This window comes from Podospora pseudopauciseta, chromosome 3, assembly GCF_035222475.1.
Source record: "Podospora pseudopauciseta strain CBS 411.78 chromosome 3, whole genome shotgun sequence".
NCBI classification, from domain to species: domain Eukaryota; kingdom Fungi; phylum Ascomycota; class Sordariomycetes; order Sordariales; family Podosporaceae; genus Podospora; species Podospora pseudopauciseta.
In genome coordinates this window covers 1,271,702-1,295,906 of record NC_085893.1, presented here as the reverse complement: position 1 = coordinate 1,295,906, position 24,205 = coordinate 1,271,702, and the positions used below count along the sequence as shown (strand labels likewise).

The 24,205-nt window shown below is 53.0% G+C and overlaps 9 protein-coding genes across 9 annotated transcripts; 6 read left to right on the top strand and 3 right to left on the bottom strand.

Moving 5' to 3' along the window:
* Positions 1-1,873: 1,873 nt before the first annotated feature.
* QC763_303550 (uncharacterized protein) lies at positions 1,874-3,417 on the top strand. Its single transcript, XM_062910807.1, has 5 exons — positions 1,874-2,150; positions 2,203-2,277; positions 2,338-2,384; positions 2,440-2,653; positions 2,707-3,417. Exons 1-5 carry the CDS (start codon positions 1,923-1,925, stop codon positions 3,034-3,036), a joined length of 894 nt encoding a protein of 297 aa, XP_062766782.1. The 5' UTR covers positions 1,874-1,922; the 3' UTR covers positions 3,037-3,417.
* A 430-nt stretch (positions 3,418-3,847) lies between these two features.
* RBK1 (putative ribokinase) lies at positions 3,848-4,819 on the top strand (the record flags this gene model as incomplete). Its single annotated transcript, XM_062910806.1, has 1 exon — positions 3,848-4,819. One exon carries the CDS (start codon positions 3,848-3,850, stop codon positions 4,817-4,819), a length of 972 nt encoding a protein of 323 aa, XP_062766781.1.
* A 577-nt stretch (positions 4,820-5,396) lies between these two features.
* On the bottom strand, positions 5,397-8,553 carry QC763_303530 (uncharacterized protein; the record flags this gene model as incomplete). The annotated part of the gene is made up of 3 exons (XM_062910805.1): positions 5,397-6,325; positions 6,377-8,265; positions 8,324-8,553. 3 exons carry the CDS (start codon positions 8,551-8,553, stop codon positions 5,397-5,399), a joined length of 3,048 nt encoding a protein of 1,015 aa, XP_062766780.1.
* An 829-nt stretch (positions 8,554-9,382) lies between these two features.
* Positions 9,383-13,396, top strand: QC763_303520 (uncharacterized protein; the record flags this gene model as incomplete). The annotated part of the gene is made up of 3 exons (XM_062910804.1): positions 9,383-11,507; positions 11,566-11,984; positions 12,441-13,396. Exons 2-3 carry the CDS (start codon positions 11,675-11,677, stop codon positions 13,394-13,396), a joined length of 1,266 nt encoding a protein of 421 aa, XP_062766779.1. The 5' UTR covers positions 9,383-11,507; positions 11,566-11,674.
* An 836-nt stretch (positions 13,397-14,232) lies between these two features.
* HHF1_4 (Histone H4) lies at positions 14,233-15,136 on the bottom strand (the record flags this gene model as incomplete). Its single annotated transcript, XM_062910803.1, has 5 exons — positions 14,233-14,361; positions 14,417-14,479; positions 14,546-14,633; positions 14,895-14,910; positions 14,980-15,136. 5 exons carry the CDS (start codon positions 15,134-15,136, stop codon positions 14,233-14,235), a joined length of 453 nt encoding a protein of 150 aa, XP_062766778.1.
* A 691-nt stretch (positions 15,137-15,827) lies between these two features.
* Positions 15,828-18,278, bottom strand: SVF1 (putative cell survival pathways protein; the record flags this gene model as incomplete). The annotated part of the gene is made up of 5 exons (XM_062910802.1): positions 18,152-18,278; positions 17,137-18,100; positions 16,852-17,067; positions 15,990-16,791; positions 15,828-15,932 (listed from the first exon to the last, which is right to left on the bottom strand). Exons 2-5 carry the CDS (start codon positions 17,157-17,159, stop codon positions 15,828-15,830), a joined length of 1,146 nt encoding a protein of 381 aa, XP_062766777.1. The 5' UTR covers positions 17,160-18,100; positions 18,152-18,278.
* On the top strand, positions 17,501-18,496 carry MRPL19 (mitochondrial 54S ribosomal protein YmL19). The gene is made up of 2 exons (XM_062910801.1): positions 17,501-17,838; positions 17,911-18,496. Exons 1-2 carry the CDS (start codon positions 17,698-17,700, stop codon positions 18,244-18,246), a joined length of 477 nt encoding a protein of 158 aa, XP_062766776.1. The 5' UTR covers positions 17,501-17,697; the 3' UTR covers positions 18,247-18,496.
* A 722-nt stretch (positions 18,497-19,218) lies between these two features.
* NPR1 (Nitrogen permease reactivator protein) lies at positions 19,219-22,683 on the top strand. The gene is made up of 4 exons (XM_062910800.1): positions 19,219-19,651; positions 19,800-20,065; positions 20,293-21,622; positions 21,698-22,683. Exons 1-4 carry the CDS (start codon positions 19,600-19,602, stop codon positions 22,270-22,272), a joined length of 2,223 nt encoding a protein of 740 aa, XP_062766775.1. The 5' UTR covers positions 19,219-19,599; the 3' UTR covers positions 22,273-22,683.
* A 420-nt stretch (positions 22,684-23,103) lies between these two features.
* Positions 23,104-23,809, top strand: hsp10 (mitochondrial heat shock protein Hsp10). The gene is made up of 3 exons (XM_062910799.1): positions 23,104-23,330; positions 23,414-23,641; positions 23,699-23,809. Exons 1-3 carry the CDS (start codon positions 23,328-23,330, stop codon positions 23,792-23,794), a joined length of 327 nt encoding a protein of 108 aa, XP_062766774.1. The 5' UTR covers positions 23,104-23,327; the 3' UTR covers positions 23,795-23,809.
* Positions 23,810-24,205: the final 396 nt, after the last annotated feature.

Sequence of the window (24,205 nt, the reverse complement as noted above, 5' to 3'; positions counted from 1 at the left end):
TGGAGGAACGGATGATGAGGCCACATCCTCATTACATCTCATCTCATCTCATCTCAGATGTTGCGAGGGAAGGAATATGACGATGTAGACAGAGAGCCACACGCCACGATGAACCCCGTCGTTACCCCTCACCACCATCGGCAAACCCCGCCTTATACAACGCATCACAGCTCGCAGCTCGCAGCTTGTGTCCGGTAGCAGCTGGAGTTGAACGATCTCGAGGTCCTTCTGCTAAGTACTCGCATCTTTTTGCTGAGAAGGGTACAGCCAACATGGAGATGCATGGGCTCGTTGAAGCCCGATGGAGCAAAAGGGGTCACAACGCCGTCGATCACATCAGACATAACAAGGTCATAGAGTCCTTGCAGCAAGCATCTCGACGAGGTTCCCTTTCTCGACGCGAAAATTTCCGTGTTTTCTTTTCGTCCTTACGACGGGGCAAATTTGAAACAATCCAGCGAGAGAAAAGACAACAATGACCAATCGTCGACGTCATCCCCATCCCCCATCAGCAACAGTCCCATTCGCGAATCGACAATCGGGCCAAGCCGGACTAGGCTCTGATTTGTCGGCCTTCCACCCGACCCGCAATGGTCCGGAACGGTGACCAGCCTCCCTCTCCCCTGCCCCAGACTCCCGGGGCCACCCCACGCCCAGACAACGCCGGGCCCGCCGGACCACACACCAAAAAGGCACGCTGCATGCCGACCACAGCAGCAACATCCACCGGACGAACAGCTCGGGATTCGTTTGGTGCGGGGAACCTGGTCTATCAACATTCAACACCAGTCATCGGCAAGAGTTCGCTTGCCGACGGCTATCTACTGTAGCTGGTCTCGTCTCCAGAAACCAACATGTCGTCAAGTTTGTCGATCTGCCTGCCGGACAGCCATTCTGTACCTGGACGACACAAAGCCGATGTCGAGTGTCGATCCGTCTAGTAGTGCCTTGCAGCACCCTCGTCGCCCTGGCAAAAAGTTCCTTATTGTTGACATCCTCTCTCGGAAGAAAAGTAGTGCAACAAAGGTAACCCCAGCTGACGGGTTCGTAGAGTCTCATCTCTCTCGTAATCCGTACCACGATCAGCTGATGCTTAAGTTTTCGACTGCCGGTAGGACGGAAATCTAGCCCACTACATTGATATGATTTATCGATCTCAAGAGGATTTTCACATGGTCATGTGGCCACTGCTTGTTCTTCTTTTCGCGCCGGCATCTAGAAAATGCGGCATAGCCTTATCCGATGCTTGGGTGAAGCTTTCATTCCCGGTGCGAGGGGCCGAGCGCGATCCGGCATGGGGGCACACCGACTCGGGGGGGGGAGGACATATGTCATCTCTTGGGACCCGAGGATATGGGTTTTTTCCTCACCGCCTGTCGTGCTTTCTTTTTTTTCTTTTTTTATTTTTTTATTTTTTTGAGGAAGTATTTTCTGGGGTAAAAGTGGTCAAGTGATCATTGCGATGCTGTCCCAACAAATCGTTGATGCTGGAGAAGAAAGGGCGGGGAGTGAGACAGACCGTTGGCGATGTCGTGGCTGTCGATTGTTCTCTTCCCTCTTCAACTCTCTACCCTACGATACCTAGGTCACCTGACACCGCGTACACTCTCGCGCCGCGGGGTACTCTCGACACGACAGAAGCGTGCCAAGCCCCTCCAATGAATCCCAGTGGGGAGGAAAGGATTCGAGTCCGAAGTCCGAAGTCAAGAATATTATGTACCTTACTGGTGTCTGATGGAACGCTGTAACAGATAATCGGGGTCAAAGTTGGCCCGGTGGTTACGTGTGCTCGTGTGGGATGGATGTTGGTTCACAAAGGGCAAGGCAGCCAAGTATTTGATGGCAGCTTCCGGTTTACCTACCTAGGTAGTGAAGAATCTCACAACTTCAATCCTGACTATCAACCTCCGAAATTGAACAAAATGGCGGACTCGGAACAGCAAATCAAGAAATACCGCGGCAACTGCCACTGCCGTGCCTTTGTCTTTGAGTTTGAAGCCCCCGAGATCAAGTCAGGTGTGATTTGCAACTGCAGTATTTGCTACAAGAAGGGGTATTTTGCTATTACTCCGGGGGTTGAGCTGAAGATTGTCAAGGATGAGGGGACTATCAAGCAGTATCAGTTTGGGGAGAAGAAGTGGAAGCATCAAGTGAGTCTCAATCATCATATACCACCGTCGCTCAACTAACAGACTTGTGTAGTTCTGCAGCAAATGCGGCACCGCAACCTACGGAACATCCGAGTTCTTCAACCCCCCGATGAACATGGGCATCAATGTACATTCTACACCAACGTTCTCTTTACATCATTACCTCACTGACCACCATCCAACACAGGCCCGCTGCATCCAAAACCTCGACATCTGGGCCCTTCAAGAGCGACAGTATGCCCCCTTTCTCCCCCCTTCTCTCCCGCAAACAACTAACACCCCCTTCCAGCGTCGACAGCACAGCCCACCCACCCCCGTACACACCTCCTACCCACCCCGGCCCTCTCCCCTCCCCTCAGTCAATCCCAGACAACCAAGGAACCCTCTACCACGGCTCCTGCCACTGCGGCGCCGTAACCGCCGCCCTCAAAGTCGACCACCCCTTCGAGAGCCAATCCTACAAAGGCATGCTAGCAGAGTGCAACTGCAGCCATTGTATCCGTGTAGGTCCCCCCCGTTCTCTCCTTGCCAACCCATCTGACAGCCCTCTGAACAGGGCGGCTACGTCTGGGCCTACCCAACAAAAGACCAGCTTGTCATTTCCGGGAGGGAAAACCTCACCTGGTATGAATTCAACCAAAAGATTGTCCGCAAAGGATCGTGTAAACACTGCGGGGTGTTGGTTCTTGTCGAGCCGGTGCCTATCCAGGAAGGGGAGGAGGTTTCAGAGGAGATGAGAAAGTTTAGGGAGGGGTTCAAGGATATTCGACCGGTTAATTTGAGGGTGGTGAATCAGGATGAGTTGGATGTGGAGGGGTTGAGACGGGGGGGGAGGGTGAGGCAGGCTAAGAGGGCGGGGGAAGGGGGGGAATATGTGAATCCGTGAGCATCATAGAAGAGAGGGAAGGGGTGGGTGAGATGTCGTTATGATGATGGCCGGTTATGTTGTTTGCTTTTTGGGCTATGGGAAGGTGCGAATTTTGTGGGAGAGTACCTCATATGAGTATTGTGTGAATCTCAATCTTCAACAGATTTCGCCTTGAGATTTACGTTGGTGGTGAGAATCGCTTGGAAGTATATGCGTGTCACAACTGGTATCGAAGTGTGTATTCAAATATCAGAACGCTGTTATTGTCTCATGTCGACAAACATCAGCTTCGAAAACAAACACGAATGCGTCTAAAATTAAGCCCCTCTAATAGAATGGTTGGCATTATCTCATCCGATGGATTTGGTCACAAGATCATGAGAGCTGGAGTATTGAGGCAGTGTTCAGGTGACCGTGTGTTCTCGGGTATCAGACCACTTATTTTCAAGTATGTAAACAGCTGCCCCTCTTCCAACCTCCTGCTATCTGCTTTACACCTACAACTCGACAGAGCCCATCTCCAAGATCTCAAGTCCTATATTTGAGAGTCAACAAATATTATTTTCCAAAGGAAGGAAAAAATCAAGGTTTTCGCCGCCCTCCGATAACAACCATCTTAACTGCACAAGGCAGGTATAAAAGACCTTACCCCACCTTAAACCTCCCCACTTATTTTCATCATCCATTCCATCCCTCATTATTCAACTCACTTGTAACTTTTACTCCCAACAACCACCAACATCACAAATCTCACCTTCAAACTTGATCAAACTCCCAGACCAAAAAAAAAAAAAAAAAAAAAAAAAAACACAGCCCCCAAACCATCAAAATGTCCTCCCAAATCCCCCACATAACAATCCTCGGCTCCCTCAACACCGACCTAGTAGCCTACGTCCCGCACCACCCCCTCCCAGGCGAAACCCTAACCGCAACCTCCTTCCTCACCTCCCCAGGCGGCAAAGGTTCCAACCAAGCCGTCGCCTGCGCCAAGCTCTCACGCCCCCGCGACCTTTCCTCCCCCTCCGCCCACGTCTCCATGGTCGGCGCCGTAGGCTCCGACTCCAACGGCGACCTTTTGTTGTCTAACCTCGCCACTCACGGGGTCGACTCCTCCCTGGTAACCAAACTCCCCAACAAGAAAACTGGCATCGCCATGATCGTCGTGGAGGCGGAAACAGGCCAAAACAGAATCATCATCTCCGGAGAGGCGAACCACCAAGTAGGGGAGGAGTACGTTACACAGGGGGGATGGTTGGACAAGACCGATTTGTTGATCATGCAACTCGAAATTCCGATGGGAACTGTACTCAAAGCGGTGGAGGAGGCGAAGAGACGGGGGGTGGATGTTTTGCTCAATCCGGCGCCGGCGAAGATTCTGCCGGATGGGGTTTATGACGGGCTGAGGCATTTGATTGTGAATGAGACGGAGGCTGCCATTCTTGGGGGGGTTGAGGAAAAGGAGCTGGATACGCTGGAGGGGTTGGAGAGGGTTGGGAAAGGGTTCGTGGGGAAGGGGGTGGAGAATTTTATTGCTACGCTTGGGGGGAGGGGGGTGTTTTATTTGACCAAGGGGGGAAGGAGTGGGTTGATCGAGGCTGAGAAGGGGGTCAAGGTTGTTGATACTACTGGGGCGGGGGATACGTTTGTGGGGAGGTATGCGCTTGAGGCTGCGAGGGCGAGGAAGGAGGGGGGGGAGTTTGATGTTGGGGGGGCGGTGGGGAGGGCGAATAAGGCGGCGGCGGTGACGGTTACGAGGGAGGGGGCGGCGAGGAGCATTCCTTGGAGAGATGAGGTTGAGTAGATGTGAGGACGTGGAAGTGTGGTCAAGATAATCGGGAGTGTTTTACCGAGGTTGGAAAATAGAGATGATTCTATGACAACTCAAGCACAGCGGCGTTTCATCAGCAAGTGATCCGGAACGTGGAGCGAAGAAGCAGGAAGCAAAACCTCTCTTGTAGAGGTGGCATGTATATTTTATATGTAGTCTGCCTTGTAATGCTCATCCCACAAATTAGCCAATCAACAGCCTAGCAAATGTCTGTAGCCAGTATAATATCTCCCCGTTGTGTGGTCCTGTAGCCCCCTAGGTATTCTCGCGACCCTTGTCCTCAATCCGAGATTCTACAAACCCGTAAAACCCCCCCATAATGTTACATAAGAAACCGACAAAGAAAACGAAAAGTAAACAGTTAAGGAAATATGTATACACAAAAGAAACCCCCCCAAAAAAAAAAAAAAAAAAAGAAACCAAAAGAAAAACCAAAAAAAAACAACGCTCCTTAAAAAATGCAAAATGGTATCTTTTTCCGCCGCGGCCAAGAGAACTCCTTCCCCCTTCCCCCTTCCCCCTCACTATCTCACTTCCTCTCCCGATCCAATTATTCCCTCCCCCCATTCAACCCCTCCCCCCCTTCCACCCTCCTCCTCTTACTCCCCCTCTTAACCACCACCTCCTCCCCCTCCAAAAAATGCCCCTTCTCAATCTGATGCTGCCTCAGGTTGTCCGGCCGATTCTTGTACTGGCTCGTGCAGCCGGGGTACTTGCAGCTGTAAATCTTGGGCGGCTCGCGGCTGTGCTTCAGCCTCTTGTGCTTGGCCATGCTGCCTTTGAACCACCTTGGGTGTCCCTTTGGCCGGTAGCCGCACTCGTCGCATTTGGAGTCGGCTTCGACGATTCGGTCGTCTGGTACCGGTTGCTGTTGGGGGGTTGGTTGTGGTTGTGGGGAGGAGGAGGTGGCAAGGTTGAGGTAATTATCCATGGATTGTTGCTGCTGTTCTGGAGAAGAAGAAGAAGAAGAAGAAGAAGAAGAAGAAGAAGAAGAAGAAGAGGAAGAAGAAGAGGAAGAAGAAGAGGAAGAAGACAAGTTGTCGAGGTCGGGGAGGAGGTTCTCAATGTAAGTGATGCCCAGGCTGTGATAGTCGCTTCGCCGGCGGGTTCCCAGGGCGGGGTCGTGGACGAGGTAGACTTCGTCGATGAGCTGGCGGGTTTGGGGGACGAAGAAGTCATAGTACCGAGAGGAGGGGAGGGTGGTTTGGCCGGCGTGGAGGAGTTCGATTTCTAGTTTGCGGATGCTGGAAGTTTGCCCAGAGGTCAAGTTTCGGAATGTTTGTCTGAGCTTCTCTCGCAGGTCGGGGCTGTCATAGGTCCGGGTGAGTTTTTCTAGGATGGGTTTCACTGTTCGTAGGAGGGCCGGGTTCACCGCTCCGTTTTGGTGCGAGTCTTGGGCGTGTTTGACGAGGAGAGCCGCCGGGTCTTGTAGATCGTGGAGGTGGGAGTCGGATCCGAAGAGCATTTTCATTTCGAGTTCTAGCGACGTTAGCGGTTGGTTTTGTGACGAAAGACAGTTGGAAAGCTCACCATCAAGGAAATCCCAAGCAGCCGCACGAAACATATCTGGCGGTTGCGATCTCATCCCATGGTGGCTGACTGGCGATTTCCCCTTGGAATCTGGAAACATGCTGCCGACCGTATCCGGGCTTCTCTGGGCACCAGGCGATGCTAGACCCTCGGGCTTCCAGATGAAGTCGGCCAGTTGCTGGTAGTCCGGACGGTCCTGCTCTGGAATCATGCCCATGAGCGGAAGAGACTGGAGATATAGTCCCCTCACACGTTTGTGCGTTCCCTCCTGATACGCAACTAAGGCAAACGCAAACACGAGATGCGCCAGGCACAGCGCGTCGTCCGCAGTCGATGGCTGAAATCCATCAAGGTACAAGCGCAAAGTCCGCAGTCCCCTCTCCGCTATCGTCTGAATCGACATGGACTTGAGCTGCCGCGCAAGTCGATTTCCCTGGATGTCCTGGATTTTGACCATCGATTGCACGACCTGCTCCTGTAGTACTTCCCAGGCTGAGTCGACCATCGACCTCGTTTCTGAGCAGCATGGATCGGGTTGCGAGACTTCCACCATCTCCCTGCTGTCGTTGTCGGGCAGCTCGGCGACATTGCTTGCCATCGAGGGCCCTGGGGCGTGATCGAGATCGAGATCGAGTGTCATTGGGAGTTCATTCATCGCCAGGATAGGGTCTGGAACAATACCATCCATCATCGAGGAAACCGGAAAGTCCGCTGGCAACTCGGAGTAAAAGTTGTGCAGGAAATCCGGGCATCCATCGTAGTCGTAACCGGCGTCGCCAAAGGGATTTCCGAGCATGGCACCGTCGATGGGGGACGTCATGTTTGTGTTCATGCCGTCCGGTGTCGACCAGGCCCCACCGCTATAGTTCGAGATGGGGGAGACCAATGAGTTGGCATTGCTGTAAACAGTATCGTAAGAGTTAGTGGTCCCATGACTGTCCGTGGTAAGGTTGCTGAAGGTGCTATCGTAGCTGACGTTACTATCGTTGCTAACGTTGCTGGTCGTCGTGTCGGTGCTTGCTGTCGACCTTACCGAGGAGCTGGGCGACAGACCTTTACTTCGTGGAGCAGTCGATGTTGGTCGGGATACCGGTCGAGGAGGCGCCTGGTGACGGGCGTATGGATTATTTGTCGCTAGCTGGAGTGGCGGCCTGACGTAACTAAACTGCTGCATGCTGTCGTCCTGTAATGTTATCGGCATTTGTAATGGTATCTGGGGCATCGCCATGTCAAGCGTGTGGTCCCACTCCATGGTGCTGGCATCGAGCTCTGGGAGGCTTGGCGGTATGATAGGTTGGGGGACTAGCAGGTCTTGTGGATCAATCGTCGGATACTGCTGCTGCTGCTGCTGCTGCGGCGGCGGCGGCGGCGGTTGCTGTTGTGGCGCCATGGGGACTTCGATCTCGTTGGAGTCGGCTTCTAGAATCTCGGTAAGGGGCAGTTCGGCGGCATTTCCAGGCAGTGGTGGACCTGGCGCCGGTCGAGAAATGGATTCGTAACTCGGTGGTGGTTGGTGTGTCCGCTCCTCGTCGATGGTAGAGCCCTGTTGGCCCTTTTTTGATTTGTGGCCCAGGCCGTGGAAAAGCTTCTTGGCTATGGTGAGGACCTTCTTCGCCCGGGATGGATGGCCGAGACACTTCTTGCATCTGATATCGTCAAAGTGCTCCACCCTCATGTGGTTATAGCACCAGTATTCCCCCGAGGCAAGATATCTGCACCCTGCCAGATGCTTGAGCATTGATTCGTGATCGGTGAGCTTGTGGTTGCATTTGAGAAGGGGGCATTCCGTCTTCTTTTCCGGATGCTTCCTGAGAGACTCGTTGCGTTTCACGGCAGCCCAGACGATGAATCTGTGTCGGGCACAATCTTCTTGGGACGTCTCTTGGGATCTGGATGAGATTAGCACAACCGACTCTCGCTGATGGGTTTCCTTTAGGTAATACATACACGCAGGACAATATCGGTTGCTCATTCAAGTCCAAGTCGAGGTCTTGGTCAAAGTCAGTGAGCTTCTGGGAGAGGGGCGAGGTTGAAGTGAAGCTCGCCCCATCCCCACCGTCTGTCAACAGACGGCCATGGCGGAATAGGGGTGGTGAAGACCGGAATGTTGGGTGATTTGAGTTTGAGGACTGGAGAGAGTGGTCCTCCAGGAGGGAATAGGGTTTCTTGAGGTCCATTTTTGGTGGACCGTGATGCTGTAATGGCAACAACAAAAAGGTCGGGGTACTTTCAGAGAGAGCTTTCTCAAAGAGGGGCGATTTTCTCTTCTGACCAACCGAACAGGACGACAGACGACAGGGCGAGTGAGAGCTAACGGCAAGCAACGAACAAGAGCATTCCGCCACCCATTTTAGTTTTATTTGGGATCTCGCCGTGCGCGCTGAGCAACGCCAGTGGATGAAAGGCAGACTGGGCAGGGGCAGGTCGCGGAATTGCTCCTCTCAAGGTCCTAGCTGTCTGGCAGAGGCAGCGAAGCAGAAGCAGAAGCAGAAGCAGCGGATTAGGACTCGTAGGACTTGACCCTTGCTATGCAGTCAAGAGGCGGCAGAGCGTGGTACCAAGGCCCGGTCGATGAGGATTGGCTGCCTCTTGGCCAACGCTGTTCAGTGTCTGTCCAGCGCGCGGTGCTGTGATTGGACGTCAAGCTGACCCGATCGATGATTCCCGCTTCGAGTCCGTTCCTGAGTCCGGCAGATGGCATCAATGAATGATGTGGCCTGTTCTCTACGAAGTAGGTTCAGAGTGTGGAAAACTCATCACCGCTCTCTCCTGAACTACCTAAATATTCTGTGGCCGCTTGGCTTGGCACTATGGCATTCTATTGCCGTTTTCCGGTCACAACGGATCTGCCTCGTGTGTGTTGGGGCTTGCACGGCGGGCCAATCGTAAGCCCCCGTGGCTTGAACCCCGCGAGGCAGATTCTCCCAGATGCTGGCTCTTGGCGCTCCGTTAACACTGGCTAACGAGACCCGGTGAGATCTTTGTGTTCTTGAGATGTCGTCTGACGTTCGAACCTGACCGAGAGAAGATGGTGAGCTAAAGACATGATGGTTGGAAGACTTGGGACAGGGAACAGGAGTCAGAGGCAAGGCTGCGTGAGCCACACGAAAAGAAAAGAACTCGTGGTCCCGAGGCACCAACAGACGGTCCTGGAAGTCCTTCCTCGGAATCCAGGTTCTCCGTTATCTTCATCCTCGTAGCCTCTTCTCAGCTGAGGTCTTCACCGAACGAGACGAGGTTCCGGCGACACGATCGAGTTGGTTGTCGACCAGACCGGTCGCTACCACCCCGGTGCGCATCCGTTCCGCTCTCTACAGCAGCCCGTCCCCGTTCTCATCCCCCGGAGCGGCCGCCTCTACTCGAGGCCAAGGCTGGCACCCGTCTAACCAAAGCTTGGTACGCGGGGTGTTGGCAACGGGTTGCTGTATTGGTATTCTTGGGTCTCGAGCGATAAGAGTCTTTCTTTTTCACCCGTCCCCGCCGATGTCCAATTGTTTCATGCAAAGCAAACCTGGGGAACCTTGCTGGATTCTCTCGGTGCAACTCTCATTCTGAAGCAACTGGGAGCTCCCTGCTCACTGACGAACGGGGATTTTCTGTCTACATTGTTAGCGCCAACCACCCCGCGTTGTATATCAATATCACCTTCAACCTTGAACATGTGAAGAAAGATGCTGTTATCTTGTTGATCTCAACAGAGTTTCTTTCACGGCGGCTCCCGTCTTGATCATGAGAAGATGGTCCAAATATCAGACAATCTCGAGGCATCAGGGTCCATTCTCGTCTGAATGAAGACTGGTCCAGCAAAACGTAAGACACTGCCGAAAATGGATGCGAGCAATGCAGGAGCTGCAGCCTAGGTGTTTGAGATTCAAGCTTTTTGCTGGTCGAGGCGGCGATGGCGGGGCACGTTCCATTCACTTTCCTGTGACAGCAACTCTCAAACATGGCCAGCAGCGTTTGGGTTATCCCTTCTTGCCTATACCGTCCATGTGTTTCTCTCATCGCCTCGCCAGAAATGGCAGCGAGCAGCTTCCTGTTCCTATTTTCTGGGAATAATCCCACGAATACAACCTGATGATATGGCCATCACGGCACTGTCCTGTTTCAAGTTGATGGTGGGTGTTGGATGTTGGGAGAAGCCCCCGCTTTCACAGCGTCGAGACCCGCTGTTTCCGAGCGGCATCCCCACCGCAAGGGTCCTGGCGCCGGCCGGTCTCAAACAGCGGCCGGCTTCTTTTTGGCACTCGGGAGGAATCATGGATCCATGGATCCTATCATGGTCTGTTCTCTTTCTCTGGATCGCCGGGTGAGCAGGAAGGATGATGAATCTATGGTTCTGTGCCGCTCATGATCTGCGTATTCTTTTGATCCTTTTGGACAGCTCAAACAGAGACAACATGCAAGTCAGCAAGTCTTGGATAAATCAACGTCCACTCGGCTATCTGCGATGGGCCATCTCGAAACAAGTTGAACAGCGCCAGAGGGGGTCCACTCGCACCGTCACAAGCACGAACTTGCATCATCGCATGTGCTCCCAGGAGAGCCAACCACGCCCGCGAGATGCTCTGAAGGAAGAGGGTGTGTGTGGTACCGCACAGCAAAGCCGCTCTGGTTGGCACACGCCGCGCGAGAAGGCCGCGGTCGAAGCCCCTAATCATGACGCCTCATTGGTCTGTATTTCATTCTTATCGACCTTATCGACTAACATCAGTCTGGACCCTTTTTGCACTCCCCCAATCCCAAACTCCCACCCCAGCCGTTGTTTTTTTTTTTTCCTCGCTTCGCCCACAGACTCTCCCCTTGGTTGGGACTCGGTCGTCCGTCGTCTGAGCACGGGGGGTCCTTCCCGGTCATGCTCATCGGTGCCGGGCCACAACTGTTAAAAAGAGGGAAAGGCCCTGTAGTTGCCGTGATCTCGACTGTCTCGGAAAGCTGGAGCTTCTCACCCCTATCTCCTCTTTCCTGTCGTGAAAGCAAAGCCACCCCGTTGGAGGCGCTGGACGACTCCTCGAGTTTGGTACCGCTGATTCATGCCCGTCGATGCTTGCATCTATACCGTATTCTCTGTCGTCATTTTCATCTTCTCCCGTTGAAGGCGGTTGGCCCTTATCTTGCTTTTAATATCCAAGTCTGCCCCCCCCCCCGCCCTCTCCCGTCCTGTACGTCGTCTAATATCGATACCCAAGCTGCTGGTCTCGGGCAACCCCCAAAATGTGAGTCCCGGCCTTATTACACCTAATCCCATGCCACCCTCCTATCTACTATTTGCCTCTGCTTCAGCCCAGGCCATAGTGGATGTTTGATATAGTCCCAAGTCTCGGGAGGGGTGAAATCCACAGGGCCGGGCCCTGTATTAGCAAAACGCGGCTAACAATTTTTCTTTGTTTTATTTTCCCCCATTTCAGGCGCACTACTCCTCTTCATCACTGCCGTCCGCGGCCTTGTTTTTCAGACTCGATGAAATCCAGCACGTACGGATACGCATACTCGGTCTATGACATGGACGGATCACCCCAGGCCGTCACCGAGCTCGACCTGAGCGCCTGCCACCCCAACTCCATTGTCGACAGGATTAATGCCATGCCCGCGTTGAAGACGAGTACTGGTGAGTCCATTTCTTTCTTATCTTTCTGTTGTCATTAGTCTACCTACCCCTCTATTGGGACCCCTCGGCCCAAGAAAAATTTCCCAATGTCAACATGCCCCGCTATTCAGGAGAGAGTTATGTCACCACTCTTCAAGAGACATATTTCATGTTGTCTTCTCTCGGGAAATAAATTGGGGTTCAGTTACATTCAATATCGCCCCTCGTTTATCCTGTCTCTGGAGATTTGTCCCCTTTCCCACCTTGACTTCTCACGCGACACATTACTGCCGTGGGAGAGAAAAATCTCCAAAGGGTGCGGGGCATCATTCAATCCCACCCACCAAGCCCCAACTGCCATATCCACCAGAAACATCACCGTTACATTTCCGATCCAGCCAAGATTTTTCACGTCGCTTAAACTCTTAACAAAACACCTTGATCAAAAACACCAAACTTACATTTTCATGTCAATAGCATTCTTCACCTTCCTCCGCGCCAACCTAGTCCTCCCCCACAGCGCCATGTCCTCCAACCCATCAACCCCCAACCTAGCACCCTCTTCTCTCCGAAGGTCACCACCAACCCCCCAATCCCATTCCCGCCCAGCAACGCCCATCCCCACCACCACCCTCGACGAAGAAGATGAGATCCCCCCCTTGACCCTCGAAGTCCTGACCTCCAAGCCCGACAAAACCGCGGCGTTGAAGCTCATCGCCGATAGCATCGCCCAACAAAGACAAACCGCCTCGAGCCATATAATCACCCACCCCCTCCCCCTCTCCTCCCTCATCGCCGCCTTGGCCATAACCTACCACTTCTTCCTCTCCTCATCCGACCTCGGAACAAAACTGATGATTCTTTCGTCATTGGTAACGACATACCTCCTTACCGTACGGTACCTCACCTCCCCATTCATCCGCCTCGCCGAAAGCATCACCCCTTCCTTTCTCGGGTCAGACTCTCCCGAAGACCAGGACACCGTTATTGCCTGCCGGTACGGGGGGGAGATTATTGGGGTCACGGTGTTGCAAATTTCCCGTCCGGCGGGGCAGTCAGATCCCAATTTCAAGAGGCATAAACAGAGGGGCAGTTTGAGTTCGTTCAAGGGGGGGAAGGGGGTGATCAGGGCTTGGACGGTCAAGTCGAGGTATAGAGGGAAGGGGGTGGGGGGGGATATGTTGAGGGAGGCGGTTAGGTTGACGAAAGAAAGATGTGGGAGGGATGGGGAGGTGGGTTTTGCGAGGGGGCATGCTAATGCGGGGTTGATTCCTGTGGGGGGAAGGGGAGAGGACAATAGACACGGAGAAAGGGAGGAGGAGATGGTGTTGCCGGAGTGGTTGAACCGGGGGTGGTTGAGGAGGTCGGAAAGAAAGGCGGCGCAGGCGCTGGAGAGGGTGGTGAGTGAGTTTGGGAATGGGAAGAGGAGATGAATCTGACGAGCTTGGGAAGAGAGGGAGGGGACAGAGACGGTGGGAAAGGGTTTTCATTTTTATTTGTTGGGTTTGATACCATGGGCTGGGCGGGAACTACACAATCGCTTTTTACACACGGCAAATTGCTTCTTTTTGGATACTGGGTTTGGGGCAACGGCGTTCTGTTTCTGGCCATCTACTTTTTTTTTTTTTTTTTTTTTTTAAGTTGGGGGGTTGGGAGGGAATCTGCGATACCACAACAACAACAACAACAACAACAACAACAACCAATCGTTATTCATTCAAGAGATACCACATAGACTTTCGCTAAAGAGCCCTATATTAATTATCTATACCTGATTTATCACATTTGCTTTTCATGGTTGTGTGTGTGTGTATAGAGTGGAATGTTTGGCTTTTGGTGATAAGTCTGAAAAGGGGGCTGACATCAATCCGGTTGGGTTGCGAAGTCAACAAATCCTCCCGAGACACCCGCTCACATCACAAACCCAGCAGTGAGGTTCAATAAGGTACCAACTTTGAATTCCCCTTAAACAATTTCAACCCTTGCAAACTCGGTGTACACACACCTGCCGACCCATCCCATCCCAAATAGTATGCGCCCCGTGACCAACATGTTTATCCCCAATGACAAGAACCAATGGTTTGCCAATTGCCTCCAGAATCCGTTGTAGTTTGAAATGCCCGCGGCAAAGGAAATAAACCGAGTAAAAAATCCCCGCCACAGCCTATCCTCCCAAAACGCCAACCTTGTGTTCCGTCCATATCCCACACCCCCAAAACGCCGTTGACAGAATAACTAGGAAAGATTTCCGACAGACGAATTTATGACCTTAGTCTTCATCCATATCCTGCGACGCGCCCGCAATCGCCTTTCTCTTCATTCCCGTCGTAGGGGCAGTATAAGTCTCGGGATCAAAACCATAAATCGGACGACCGATACGGCGGAGGGCAAAGATGACCTATCTCTCTGTCAGTTGGATCAATGGAGGTTGGGGCGGGGTGGGGGGGACTAACATCCTCGACCGTTACGGTCTTCGCACCGCGATACTCGGTATAAGTAGTGATATCCTTCAGGATCTATCAACATATTAGTCCTGTCAAAGAAGAGAGGAGAGTGGGTGGTGGTGGTGGGCAAAAACATACCACTGAAAGCCTATCCTTGAGAACCTTACGGACCTCCTCGTAGATCATCCCCGAGATACGCTTAACACCACCGCGGCGGGCGAGACGACTGGATGATGTATATATTAGCAGGTAAATTCTTCGGTCTGATGTTTTGAAGGTGGTGGTGGTGGTGGTCGGTCGGGTATGGGGGAAGCAAGCCGCTCGGAACGAAAAGTCGCAAAGCAACATATCCGCCATCCCAGCTTGTGATCCCATGGTTCGTGTGTTCTTGAAAAGTCGCATCCCCAACTCTCACAAACCAACTGGACTCGCGACTCACCACCTCCCCACCCCCGGCCAAAAAGAAACAACAACAACAAAAACATACCGAATCGCAGGTTTAGCTATCCCCCCAAAATAATTAGCATTTCATTCATCCCCAACCCCCCATCATCATCAATGATAAAACTCACTAATCCCCTGAATCGTGTCCTTCAAAATCCTCCTATGCCTCTTGGCCCCCACCTTCCCCTTCCCAACCCCGAGCGGCGCCTTCCCCCCAACACTCCTCATCACCGCCTTGGCCCTCGACGAGGAGGGACCACCTCTGGCCGGCAAAGTAGGCGGCATTGTCTTCGCGACTTCTTGTAGAAATTGAAATTGAAATCGTAAACAAACAACACTCAGTAGATATCGACAAAACAGGTCATGGCGCGCAACAATTGAACTGGAACGGTAGGTGATGGTGGTGAGTTAAACAACAAGGAAAGGTAGGTAAGTCGGGGAATGAAGTGAGTGAGTGGCGAACAACACTTGAAATCAAGTATAACTCGTCCCTATTGGCCCGTGCGCCTCACTAACAGGAGACCCGGGTGAAGTCGCTAGGCGGCTGTTAAGGCTGCTGCCTAAGAATAAAGCTGAGAATATTAGTATTTTAATATATTTATCAACAATGCAAACGGATGGTAATAAATATATATGAAAATGCAAACGGAACAATTGTCTTAAGAGCACAATGAACTGTAGAAAACCTAAACAACAAGAATCAATTATATTAAACCGAGCCCCATATCATCACCACCAACCCTCCATCTACGGCTCTATGTGTTCGTGAGAGATCTCCCCCTTTCCTGCTCCAACATCATTATTCGACCCCCCATCACTATTACCTTCAGGGGGATGTAATTGTTTATATACTTTCGTGGCTTTGTCTTGAGAACCCTCTCTCTGCTCATCAGACACACCTCGAAACGCCAACTCCAGATGTGTATAACTCAACTTCCCGTCGTAATTCCAAACAAAGTTGACTTGTAAAAAAAAATCACTCGGAAATAAAGGTAGACTCGGCAAAGACGGTGCCCTGCTCGCTGACTTCTTGGCCGTCGACCTTGATCTTGAGAGTGAGTTTTTGTTGTTGGGGGTAGTACTACGTTTCATGTTAGCACTTGACCTGTAAAACGACCACTGCGACAAACAGACGTACCTGGTAGATATAAGGCTTTGTTCCGGCAGCGCTCGAAACAATCTGCTTGACAAATCCAGGCACCTCGGCCATGACGTCTATCCTGTCGAGCCTCTTCTCCAAAGCACCCTCCAACGAAGCCTCGACCGGCTTGCCATCCTTGGTCGTTCCCGTCCAAGTGTACTTGATGGTCTCGGGCTCGGGCCACCCGTTCTCCCCGTCGCTCTTCGACTTGGTGTGAGTAACTGTGCTCTTGCAGTTGGCCATGACGATCTCCCCATCCTTGACAATACCACCAATCGTCACCTCGGTCGAGCCGTAGGAAGGAGGTGTGGTAAAATTCATCACCACAGCCGTGTAAGTGGGACCCTGGAAGTCGACAAAGTTCCACTTGGCCGCCGCGTGGTGAGGCTTCATGCCCTGGAGAGCCATGATGTACGTGGCCTTGCCCTTGAAATCGACCGGCCCCTCCTTGGTGCTGATGGTGCCCTCGGCTGTGCAGCGTGGCCAGAAAGCATGGCGCATGGTGCCCCATGGGTTCTTGAGATCGGTGCCAAACAGCGTCTTGCCCGTCTTGCCGACCTGGAAGCCGGGACCGGCCCGCTTGATGGTCAAGTTGACGATGGCCCGGTCGTCGTTCATCGACTTGATTGTGTAGGTGGTTCCGTCCTCGGAGAGCTCGACGGCGCAGTCGTCGGCGAAGAAGCTACTCTTGTCCTCGCTGAAGTCGGGGTTGGTGAGCTGGGTCGAGCACCAGAGGTGGGGCTTCGAGGAATCGAGGCTAAAGAGCTTGCAGTTGAACTGGCAGGTCGTGTGGATGCCCCTGCATGATGCAGCGTGTCAGCGTGTGCGCAGAGGGGTCGCTCTCACATATGAAGCTTACGCCACGTTACTATAGATGACTTGGGCAAACCCGAGCTGACCGTTGTCAGCCATGAGGTAGAAGCTCTGGGTCTCGACGCTGGTCGAGGTCATGGCCTGCCATTTCAGGTCATCGCGGGTGAGCTCGGTATAGGGGGTGGTCTCGGCCTCGACGGCAACGGACTGGATTGCCTCAGGGCCATAGATGGGCTCCTTGGTGCCGGCGACGTTGGCGAGCCTAAGGGAGAAAAAAAAGGGGTGTCAGTCGACCAATACAACAACAGTCCGTCCATGGAGAGGTTCTTACTGCTGCTGCGCCCACTTGAACATGTTTGCGGTTTGTTTGCGAAGGAAGGGGTGAAAAGATGCCGTTGCGATAATAATCGTCAGAACCGTGCTTTGGGTCGAAATGGAGAGAAAGCGAAAAGAGCAAGGTCTGAAGCCGTTCACCGCCGTCAAAAGAGATCCTCGAATAAAAGATGGAAAGAGGAGGGGCTAATCTCCTATCCGCTGTATTCGGTGGCACGCTATCATCCACTGGACGTCACTGCTCCTCCGCCCCAACGCACGGGTCCCTTTAAAACAGGGGTTCTCTCTGAAAAAGCCCCACTACGCCGCGCATCCAGAAGTCTGACTTGTGGCTGAAACCGCTCCTGGAAGTTCCAAGAACGGGCACATCGGCTGTGGCTGAAGCGGTGCAACCGCCCACCCGAAATTTTTGGTCTGGAGCAGCTCGGCGCCGCTCGTGAGAACCTCACCACCCCAGCTCCGGAGCTGTCAACCCACACCTTTTCGCGACGCCATTGCACCCTCGGACCGAGTCACCGATTATTTCCCTCCCGAACAACCGTCGATACCGAGCCTCACAATGTCCAAGGCAGCGGCAGGTGGTGCCAAGGGCCTCGAGCAGGTCGTCAAGATCATTGTCGGCGCCGGCCAAGCCAGTCCTAGTCCTCCCGTCGGTCCTGCCCTCGGTTCCAAGGGTATCAAGTCGATGGATTTCTGCAAGGTCGGTCAAAATCAAGAGGGAGGAGGAAGGGGAAGCTCGGCATCGAAATGTTGACATAAGGGGTATATGTAGGAGTTTAATGCGAGGACGACACACATCAACGTTGGAACGCCATTGCCCGTCCGAGTCACCGTCCGGCCCGACAGAACCTTCCACTTTGAGATCAGGACGCCTCAAACATCATGGCTGTTGCTCAATGCGGCCGACGTCCCGATTGGAAAGAAGGGCAAGAGGAAAGGTGCCCAGAAGCCAGGCCACGAGACTGTTGGGTCGGTTAGTCTCAAGCATGTCTATGAGATTGCAAAGATAAAGCAGTCAGAGCCCCGGTTGTCCGGTCTGTCATTAGAAGGCATTTGCAGATCGATTGTCTGGCAAGCCAGGGGGATGGGCATCTCTGTGGTTGCTTAGAGGGGTCAGAGGACAGGCTGGGTTTGGGGGCGTTACGGTTGTTTGCAAAACATCTTGATATCCGACAAGAGACGGGAATAGCCATAGCATTGTAGCTGTGGTTTTGTATATATATCACCATGTACCACCAGTTGTATGATTTCAAGAGGTACCATGTGCTGATAGTGGGAGCACGGGTGGGTGTGCAGCTTCCACACTTACAGCTTTGCCTCGTAGGTACCTTGATAGATTCGCCCGAGCTTTTGATCACAAACCTGAGACAAAACCCAGATCTCGTGGAACTTGGCCGTTAGAGACAAGACGGGATGAGCGCTGCGAGACGTGTTTCCGGTGGTTCTTGGTGTCGCGCGCCGGTCTCCGGGTTCTGTGGACAGCGGACAGCGGAGACAAGGCTGGGACGGAGGCCGGGGTGTCGTTGTTGTCCGTGAACATGTCACTGAAGGACAAGATTCGCGTGCCGAGCCCCGACTGAACCGACTCTCGGAATCATGCATCTCAACCACCATGCGACTCACACGTGTTCGAGCTCGTTGGCTGCTTGTTGTTGGTAGTTTCCAGCTTCTGATTGGAAAGAGAAGAAACATTGGGTCCGATAAGATGGATGACGAGATCGGAGAGATCATTTTCTTAACCAGCCCACCTTCCGGAGTGAGCCTCACATGTATCCGAGATATGGAGACCCCTCCATTACGTCGGTGCGCCCCATGCCCCCCTCCCCCCCAACTCTCACTGGAAGATTGTGCGTGAGTGAGCCTTTTTTTTGGTGTCCCAAACAGCCGTGAGGTGCCTTACCCAAGGAGGAAATCCCGCCCGTATCCGCGTATGCCTTTGGTCGCCACAGACTGGTAGTTGGAAGCTGGTGAAATGCTCGCTGCGAGTCAGGCTCGTGGGAAGAAATTAGAGGACAAGATCAAGAGATCAGGGGACTTGATAAAAAAAGACCCACTGCCGGGCCCGTGAGGCCCCGGAAATGGCCGCCCTCGCTCAGGACCTGGGAGAACCCTGGGAACTTGTGGTGATGCTCAGGTGCTTGAAGGGTACCCGTGCCTCCCGCAGATGTCAGCCAACGTTGAGTGGCGCGTCTTACTGTAAACCAGGTACCGGACAAGTAGCTGAGCCCCACCACGTCGCAACGACCTCGTAGCGTATAGCGCACCTCTCTTCTCGGCGCTCCGCCGCGGTTCAGGCGCAGCCAGCCAGCAGCCGTCTCTTGTCCGTCATCTAGGATTCTGGGCCCGATTGCTCTGCTTCCCCCAGTCTCCATCTTTGGATCCTGCAAACTATCATCGTGCTTTCCCTCTTCGCGCAGGCGCAATCGCAATCGCAACCGCTATCTTCTAGACCATCTCCATCATGGCTTCCAGTGCCCCGGCGCCGGAAGGGCAGCACGAGATCCTGAACAAAGGTGAGTCTCACCGGGACACTACCTACTTACTCACTGTGCACTGTTTCGATCGCCCCTCACTCAACCCCAAACCCCCACGGATTTCCAGTCCGCTGTTTGTTAGCGAAAGACACACCTTGTTGATTTCGACGTCGTACGCATCATCTAGAGCCCTCAAAAATCGAGATATCTCCCCCAAAAGACGAACCCGCTGCCGAATCCTCTCCCGCCGTCCGCTTCAAGTCGACGGTACAGGAGATCACCCCTGAAGATGCATCGCTCCTCGCCAACACAGACAATGTCTCACTCGGACAGCCCGGACGGGTCACATCTGAGGAAATACGTGATCTCTCTGAGCGATTGAGGAATTGTCCGCTCCAGGAACGCCGCATGAACATATTCTCATACGAGCCAGTATCGCTACCAGTATCCAGGGTACGTATCGACGTTTCCAGGTTTCCAGGTTTTCGGGCCTATTGGCGTGTGGGTCTGGTTATCGATCGATGGTGTCTTTGTCTTGGTTGTGGCGGATTCTAGTATGGGATCAGATATCTAGCCGAGGCCTTGTGGGGTGGTCTCAGAACTTACTTTGTCTTTTGCTTTTCAGGGTCTCTTTTTTTCCTAGAACTTTAGGGCTGACGTTTGATCGATCTCGGCTTTAGACTGCATCGCGCGACGATGATTCTCGGGAACCAAGCCGGGAAGCAACAAGAAGTTCGGCGAGCCACCAGGGCTCACCGCACCTAAAAGCAAGCAGTCATACGAGGAGGAGTCCAGAAATGCATACGCCACCGCTGACACCGGCCGGCACGGATAATGTGGAAGCAGGACTGAAGAGAGAGCCTGCCGGAAACCAAGATCGCCTGGGACGCATGCCAGATATCATCACGCCTCAAGATTCGCTCCACGAGCCTGCACCTGTCAATCCTGCTCGTCTATCCGTCCAGCATCATTCTACAACGACCGAAAAAGAGCGGGTGTCACGGAGGCCCGCGACGTCAGATGGAAGAGACCATTCCGCTCTCGGTGACCACCGAAAGGGGTTGTTCTCGCTCGGCGCCGGGAGTGGTTCCAACTCACCCGCCAGCTCTGTCCCACCGTCTCGCGATAGCAGTCCGTCCCGCGCAGCCGCTGCCTCGCTGTTCTATTCCCGACAAGCACCGCCAACTGGAGAGGCTAATGACCCCTACGCCGCGAGCAAGCGTCAAACACCAAAACAAATTGAGTCCCGCTTCATGTTCACCAGGAAAAAGAACAAGAACGCCTCGCCCAGTTCATCGACCCTGAGCCTGCCCAGAATATCCGGAGACAAGCGCCTCAACAGCGACGACAACGTTATCCACAGCCGAAATAGCTCCATGGCGGATCTGAAGAGGTTCTTCAAGCTGGGGCCAGGCAGCAAGGTCAAGCGCACCTCATCACCAGCAGCTTCGGTTCGGTCTGGTATCAAGACGCCAAAGGGCGGTCAGATTCCATTCGACAACGACCACGGTCTCACTTCCAAGTATGGAAAGCTTGGAAAGGTGTTGGGAGCTGGAGCGGGTGGTTCTGTGCGGTTGATGAAGCGCGCCGAGGATAGCACCGTGTTTGCCGTCAAGGAGTTCAGACCCCGCCACTCATATGAGACGGAGAGGGAATACGTCAAGAAATTGACGGCCGAGTACTGCATGGGGTCTTCTCTGCACCACGGCAACATCATTGAGACGCTTGACATTGTCCAGGAGAAGGGCAAGTGGTACGAGGTGATGGAATACGCGCCGTTTGACCTGTTTGCCATTGTCATGACGGGGAAGATGGCGAGAGAAGAAGTCACTTGCTGCTTCTTGCAGATTCTGAGCGGTGTTACGTATCTTCACAGCATGGGGCTGGCGCATCGGGATTTGAAGCTTGACAACGTGGTGGTGAGCGAGCGGGGGATCATGAAGATAATCGATTTTGGTAGTGCCCACGTCTTCAAGTATCCTTTTGAGACGAGCACTGTTCTTGCTTCTGGTGAGTTTTTTTTTTTTTTTTTCTTCCTGGAGATGGTGTTGCCATGCGGCAGTTTACTGACTGGTTGATGTACAGGTATCGTCGGCTCAGATCCATATCTTGCGCCTGAGGTCTACGACGAAAAGAAGTACGACCCACAAGCGGTGGATATCTGGTCGTTGGCCATCATCTACTGCTGCATGACGCTCAGACGCTTCCCCTGGAAGCTTCCCCGTCTTACCGATAGCTCGTTCAAGCTCTTTGCTGCCGATCCAACGCCTGGTCACGACCCGAAGAAGCTCATTCTTCCACCATCCGCATCCATGACCGCTTTGAACAACACGCCTGAGAGAGCTTTTGTCGAAGGACAACCTGCGCCTGAAAAGTCCAAGAGCGAGGAGAAGCGGCCGTCTGGCCAAGACGGCGGCGAAAAGAAGGAAGTCATCCGCGGCCCGTGGCGTATCCTTCGACTGTTGCCCAGGGAAAGCCGGCATGTCATTGGGCGCATGCTCGATCTCAACCCAAAAACGCGCGCTCAGATGAGCGAGATTTTGGAGGACCCTTGGGTGTCGGATACAGTTATTTGTCGGCAGGTTGGACCGGGGCAGGTGGTTAATGCTGATGATCACACGCATGTGTTGGAGCCGCCTACGCCTCCTGCTCCGAAATAAAACGAGGAGGGTGGCCGGGGAAAAGCCATTATTCGCATTTTTATTCGCTTCACAAGATTCTGCCAGACACTCAACGTGGTGTAAAGGTTATGGGATTTGGGGCATTCACGGACACCCGATGTGTACATGCACGTACAAACTCACAGACTCCGACGACATCCTTTTTTTTTCTCTACCTAATTTGCTTTTTCTACTTTTATTTGTTTTGCTGTTTTTTGGTTTCGATGCGGGGAGTCTAGGGGGAGCAGATGGGGGCAATTCCAGCGGAATTTTTTTTGTTACGTTGTGCGGTTGGGCTACAGACTAGATTTGGGTTGTTTTGTTTTCTTGACCTCATGAAGAAGGGTAACCAGGGCTGGGGGGTGGGGTGTCATGCATGTAGAAAGAGATATCATGGATGATTGAGAAGGGAAAGAAAGGGATGGATTGGGGAAATAGAGAGTGATATTACTTTATGAAGCTTTTTTTTTTTTTTTGGGAAAGTGGTATTAGGTTTACATAGGGAGGGAGGGGGGGGGCAGGGGGAAGAGAGAGATGAATATCTTGAGTACCTACATAGTATGTATGTGTGTTTGTTAGTGTTGTTGCTGTGGTGAAGATGGGAGTGACGTTGAGGTGAGGCTGGTCATTGGCTGGTCACTTACACGGTTTGGGTGTAACCCCACAGTTTTGGTTTGCTACAAGGGCTTAACAACCAATGGGGCGATGAGGGATTGGACTAGGCTGGCCCAGTTTTTCGGCTGTAGCCGGAGGTAGGAAATCGGTCGGTCGGAGCAGGCGCAAGGGCCCCCCCCCCGCCCCCCGGTTGGAAAAAAAATTAGGAGGGGACAATTCTAGAAAGCTCTCCTTCCCCCGACCCGCATCAGCAACGCTTGTGTGTGTGGAGAATTGTTGATTGACGACAGTTGTGGCAATTGAAAAGCTTCCCTCCCCTCTCTTCTCCAAACACAAATTCGAAGTTTACGAATAACCTCACTACCGTCAACTACCTATCCTCGACCTTTCGAACTGCACATAGCCAGCCAGCCGGTTTAGCTACCATAAGTCCAGACAAAATGGTACGTTGAGCATTACGCCATCACCACCCCCGCTACCCATAGCTTCCTCAAAACTCCAAGTTTTGCTAACGCTGTTGGAAAAGGCCACCTCCCTCCGCTCGATCAAGTCCCTCGTCCCCCTCCTCGACCGCGTCCTCGTGCAGCGCGTCAAGGCCGAGGCCAAGACTGCCGGGGGCATCTTTCTTCCTGAGACGGCCGTCAAGGAGCTCAACGAGGCCAAGGTTTTGGCTGTTGGGCCGGGCGGGCTCGACAAGGATGGGAAGAGGGTGCCTATGGGGTGTGCGGCTGGAGATAGGGTTTTGATCCCTCAGGTGAGTGTTGCGAAGACAAAAAAAGGGGTGTGGGATGGGGGCTAACGGGACAAATAGTATGGCGGTTCTCCTGTCAAGGTTGGGGATGAGGAGTATCACCTTTTCAGGGATAGCGAGATTTTGGCAAAGATTAATGAGCAGAATAATGCTTAAGGCGCCACGGGGAGGGAATAGAAGGGGGGATTGAGGGGGGAGGGGGGGATGGGGAGGGGGGAATGGGGAATGGTGGGAGAAGAAAAAAAGGGAAAACAGATACCCAATGATGTGAATGAAGGGAACGGAAAATAAAGATCTTGAAGTTGGGGGAAGGTGACGAGCTGATGGAGGGATCTTTTGTAACATTATGCAATACAGTGTACTACCATCAGATATGACCGATATCGAAATCGCCTTGTTTTGTTTTTGACAGCATTCGGGAGATGTTGGAGCGAGTGCGTTGAAGCTGATGGTGAATAAGATGGAAGGGTTAGAGAGTGTGGAGAGGGTGTTGCTGTGAAGGGGATTGACTTGAGAAGTCATCTTCTAACATGCTGCTTCATGCGGCGGTTTCGCTGTGTGGAATCC

Bases quoted from the DNA above. Each gene is read 5' to 3' on its own strand.
- QC763_303550 (XM_062910807.1), top strand. From the start codon at position 1,923: ATGGCGGACTCGGAACAGCAAATCAAGAAATACCGCGGCAACTGCCAC. The intron at 2,151-2,202 runs GTGAGTCTCAAT...AGACTTGTGTAG, and splicing joins AGAAGAAGTGGAAGCATCAA to TTCTGCAGCAAATGCGGCAC. The intron at 2,654-2,706 runs GTAGGTCCCCCC...CCCTCTGAACAG, and splicing joins ACTGCAGCCATTGTATCCGT to GGCGGCTACGTCTGGGCCTA.
- MRPL19 (XM_062910801.1), top strand. From the start codon at position 17,698: ATGTCCAAGGCAGCGGCAGGTGGTGCCAAGGGCCTCGAGCAGGTCGTC. The intron at 17,839-17,910 runs GTCGGTCAAAAT...GGGTATATGTAG, and splicing joins AGTCGATGGATTTCTGCAAG to GAGTTTAATGCGAGGACGAC.
- NPR1 (XM_062910800.1), top strand. From the start codon at position 19,600: ATGGCTTCCAGTGCCCCGGCGCCGGAAGGGCAGCACGAGATCCTGAAC. The intron at 20,066-20,292 runs GTACGTATCGAC...TCTCGGCTTTAG, and splicing joins TATCGCTACCAGTATCCAGG to ACTGCATCGCGCGACGATGA. The intron at 21,623-21,697 runs GTGAGTTTTTTT...GTTGATGTACAG, and splicing joins GAGCACTGTTCTTGCTTCTG to GTATCGTCGGCTCAGATCCA.
- hsp10 (XM_062910799.1), top strand. The intron at 23,642-23,698 runs GTGAGTGTTGCG...CGGGACAAATAG, and splicing joins ATAGGGTTTTGATCCCTCAG to TATGGCGGTTCTCCTGTCAA.